Genomic DNA, 4,329 nt, shown 5'->3' on the forward strand with positions numbered 1-4,329 from the left:
CAGAGATCACTCTTGCACCGTCGGAGTCCAACTGTGTGATCTTGAGAAAGCTTCTCGTCTCACCAGCTTGATCTTCTCCATGCCTTCTTCAAGATTTTTTCGTCTTAGGCTTTTCTGTCAAATTGCCCACGAGTTAATCATGCTACAACATCTATACACCACCGTTCATGGATCATGCATCTAGGAATTTTGCTCTAAAACATGCATCATTTCTTGCCTTCCACAGCGTCTAACACACTGCTGCCCTCCCGCAGAGAACCAGCTTTCGTTGCGACGGACTATAAGAATCTATCCAAACCCCAGCTATGGCATGAACCCCTTTTGGTGGTCTAACTAACCCCATAGCACAAATGATTACTTGCCAGATCAACCTAGCCAAGGTGCACTGGAATTTTTGCCATCTCATGAGGTGTGGCTGAAACCAACTCTAGGTATGTCGTGGCTAGGTTGCATCTTCGTCGCAAATTGTCACCGCGACTGCACCTACAATCGATCGATACTTGTGTGGTGCTCCTGATTCCCTGTTTAACATGATCTACGAGTACATATTTAGCTGATATATTAGCTGCTACATGTTTATGTTCATCATGTTGTCGAATACAACTAGTTTTTTTTTTAGGTAAACCACGTGTCATTCATATAGCAACAAAGGGTACAACACACGCAGTACAGAAGATCCCAGAAACGCCCAGGTGTTCCAGAAAAAATGCAAAGAGAACCCTAGAAAACAAAAAATAACAAATAAGCTCTTCTAGGTCCCTCCACAGAACGTTGCTCGCCGCCGACCGCCATCGTTGCCGAAGCCCCGCCGGAGAGAAGGAAGACGAGCTTCCGCCACACCCAAAAGATCCGTCAAACACCATCGTGGACCACGCCGCTTTGCGAGCCGATTGTGCGACTCACCGCAGAACGGCGAAGCCGAGTCGTTGGGGCTCGTCGCCTTCAGTCGACGAAGAGGAGCCAATCCGCCAGCCGCTTGCCACAACCGAAGAACTGAAACACCTGGCCTTCTAAGAACCGCCGCCGTTCCAGATGCAGGCGACACGCGCCGACCGCAGAGCTCCTGTACAGGTCCACCCGACGTCCCAACGGCGCCGGAGGAGGCGCCGCCGCGATGCAGAAGAAGCCGGAGGACCAAAAGATCCAAGGGGGTTGTCGCCGCTGCCGCCACACCGGCAACCCCAGGAAGACCTGCTTTTAGATCCGCCGCCGACCATGTCAGGAGAGAATCAAAAGCACACTTATTCGTCGCCGCCGGCGCTAGCAGAGCAGAGTCGTCGGACGGCAGAAAACCTAGACTACATAGACCTAAGTCTACTACTGTACATGATCTGCACGCGTGGCTCCGGCAACCCCTCCTTCACCTACGGCGAAAGGCCATCAGGGGAGAGAGGCTACCGGAGACCAGCGCCGGAAAGCTGGATGCCTTGAGCATAGACGAGTTCGCCCGCGGAGTCGCCCCCTAGACGCGCTTTGATAGAGATGGTCCACCGGGCTAGCCCCCGTAGTTCCGAATGCAACTAGTATGTTGAAGTCACACGTGGTAGTAGCTGTTTATATCATTTTTAATATTCTAAAATTAATTATGAGATTATTGGCTAATTATCCAAAAAAAAGGGAAGCAAATTTGGTGCACTCACCAGTGCTCTCAGTTTTTTAAAAATTTACAAACTATACATCTACTTTTCAAAAAATCATGACAATTATTCTATAAATACATACATATGTTCTGAATATTCGTGCGAAATTTCGGTAGAAATTGTACTCTATTTGAAGCTAAAGGGAAAAACAAATTTATTGCTACGTATACGTGTAGATACTTGTCAGAAATTTCTCTTTTTGTATAGCTGAAAATGTAACATATTGTTTTCCAAAATTTATACCGTACCTTCGGAATGTTTATATGTATGTAGGTATTTAATTCGAATTTTTTTGAAATCTAAAAACTATATCTTTTAAAAATTAGGAGCACTGATGCTCATGTGCCAAAGATAATTTTGGACAAAAAACTGATTACTTTCTTCACGTTGTGTTGTCCGTAGCTCATTTTGGTTACATTCGTATCGGTATTTTTCCTCCAGCCAGCTGCTTCCCTGCTCACTCTTCCGATCTCCTCTTCCCCCAAATTAGCAGAGCAGAGCAGAGCGGCCATGGAGAACCTGCTGTCCTCAACCCCGTCCCACTCGACGCTCCCGGAGCACTTTGTCTTCCCGGCAGACCAGCGCCCGCCGGCCTCCACCCGCACCGTCTCCCTCCCCGTCATCGACCTCTCCCGCGGCCGCGACGAGGTCCGCCGCGCCGTCCTCGACGCTGGCAAGGAGCTCGGATTCTTCCAGGCCAGTCAGAACTCTCACTCACCCAGACCTTCCAATTTGAGATCTCCTTGCTCAATCGTCCTGGTCGCCGCGTGGTAATGTGTGCAGGTGGTCAACCACGGCGTCTCTGCGGAGGCGATTCGGGACATGGAGGCGGTGTGCGAGGAGTTCTTCCGGCTGCCGGCGGAGGACAAGGCGCGCTTCTACTCCGAGGATACCGGAAAGCCCAACCGGCTCTTCTCCAGCACCACGTACGAAATCGGCGGCGAGAAGTACTGGCGGGACTGCCTCCGCCTCGCCTGCGGCTCCCCCGTCGGCGACACCAAGAACGACTGGCCAGACAAGCCCCAAAAGCTCCGGTAAAAGCAATAACCGCAACTTGATCATACAATCTCCGCCTAATTTCTGTTTGATCTGACAAATTTCTTGTTGTCTCTTGGCTTGCGTTGCAGCGAGGTGGTTGAGAAGTTCGTGGAGCCGACGAGAGGCGTGGGGATGGAGCTGCTGCGGCTGCTGTGCGAGGGCATGGGGCTCCGGCCGGACTACTTCGAGGGGGACCTCACCGGCGGCCACGTGATCATCAACGTCAACCACTACCCGCCGTGTCCGGCCCCGGGACTGACGCTCGGCCTGCCGCCGCACTGCGACCGGAACCTCATCACCCTGCTCCTCCAGGGCGCCGTCCAAGGCCTCCAGGTCTCCTACAAGGGCGACTGGATCAACGTCGAGCCCGTGCCCAACGCGTTCGTCGTCAACTTCGGCCACCTGCTCGAGGTAATCATCCATTGATCACGTCCCCTTTTGCCTCAAACTGCTCATTTGTTTTCAGCGGATACAGAGATTGATCGATGGTTTTTCCTTGTCATTGATGCAGATTGCCACCAACGGGATCCTGAAGAGCATCGAGCACCGGGCGATGACCAACGCGGCGGTGGCGCGGACGTCGGTGGCGACGTTCATCATGCCGGGTGCGGACTGCATCATCGGCCCAGCGGAGGAGCTCGTCGGCGAGGGCAACCCGGCGCGCTACCGCAGCGTCACGTTCGACGAGTTCATGCGCGTGTACAAGATCGTCGGCGCGCGGAGGGAGAACGTGGAGAAGGCTTTCAAGCTCTGAGCTCAGTTCGAATGATTCTGACAGATCTGTTGCAGAGCAGCCAAAAAAAAAGAACAACTGCATTGCTGTTGCTGATCTAGCTGCTGCGAAATGATAATACCTGTACTAGAAGATGAAAGTTCAGAATAAAACTCTATAACTGAAGAAGAACCGTCACAAACTCTACGAACTTCTATTATAGCAATGCCGTGTTTGGCCTGTTCAATGTTCCGCGTGCATCATTTGCCATAAAATGGAAATTGTGTATGTATACAGCTTATTTCTACATTAGGTATTCCCGCGAGATAATGAGCGCTTAGCTGCACCCGATCAGTGAGGAAGGCCGGCGTTTGGAGTCATCCGAGGAGAAAGCGACTACTAACACAACTTTCGGCGCTTATCTCGCATGAAGAGATGGCGACGCCTGATTTTTTCTATTGCCGTCTATGTTAATTATTTGTGTTGATCATTGTAGGAGTATGATAATTCACACGTATAAGGTGTTAACCCTAGCCGTTGAGAGTGAAGTGCAGTACAGAGACGGTGTGATTTTGTTGAGGAGAAGGATGTAACATTATGGAGAAAACAAATAAGTTTACACTTATCATTTTCAGTCGGAGCTGCTCTGGCTCGGGAGAGGGAGGGGAACCGCGGAGGCTTCCATACCGGAGAGGTCAGCACTGACCCGCAGCTGGCGCGAACGGCTTGACGGAGGGAGCGGTGCTTCGCGATAGTGGGCGACCGGCGAGGCGGCGACAGAGAGAGCCGTGCAGGGGGCTTGCGAGTTTGCTCGAACTGAGACGGGAAAGCGGCGATTCGCGAGTGTGGAAAGCATGCCCGCCGTTGGCGAGACGGCTACGCCGGAGAGCAGCGATTTTAAAGGAGCCGGTAGGTGTAGGTGTCACATCTACCCTTCGC

The 4,329-nt window shown here is 51.9% G+C and overlaps 1 protein-coding gene across 1 annotated transcript; it reads left to right on the forward strand.

Moving 5' to 3' along the window:
* Positions 1 to 2,134: 2,134 nt before the first annotated feature.
* LOC124680792 (2'-deoxymugineic-acid 2'-dioxygenase-like) lies at positions 2,135 to 3,555 on the forward strand. Its single transcript, XM_047215835.1, has 4 exons — positions 2,135 to 2,336; positions 2,424 to 2,674; positions 2,768 to 3,089; positions 3,190 to 3,555. The coding sequence occupies exons 1-4, from the start codon at positions 2,151 to 2,153 to the stop codon at positions 3,430 to 3,432; spliced, it is 1,002 nt and encodes a 333-aa protein (XP_047071791.1). The 5' UTR covers positions 2,135 to 2,150; the 3' UTR covers positions 3,433 to 3,555.
* The last annotated feature ends 774 nt before the right edge of the window (positions 3,556 to 4,329 follow it).

This window comes from Lolium rigidum, unplaced genomic scaffold, assembly GCF_022539505.1.
Source record: "Lolium rigidum isolate FL_2022 unplaced genomic scaffold, APGP_CSIRO_Lrig_0.1 contig_28213_1, whole genome shotgun sequence".
NCBI classification, from domain to species: domain Eukaryota; kingdom Viridiplantae; phylum Streptophyta; class Magnoliopsida; order Poales; family Poaceae; genus Lolium; species Lolium rigidum.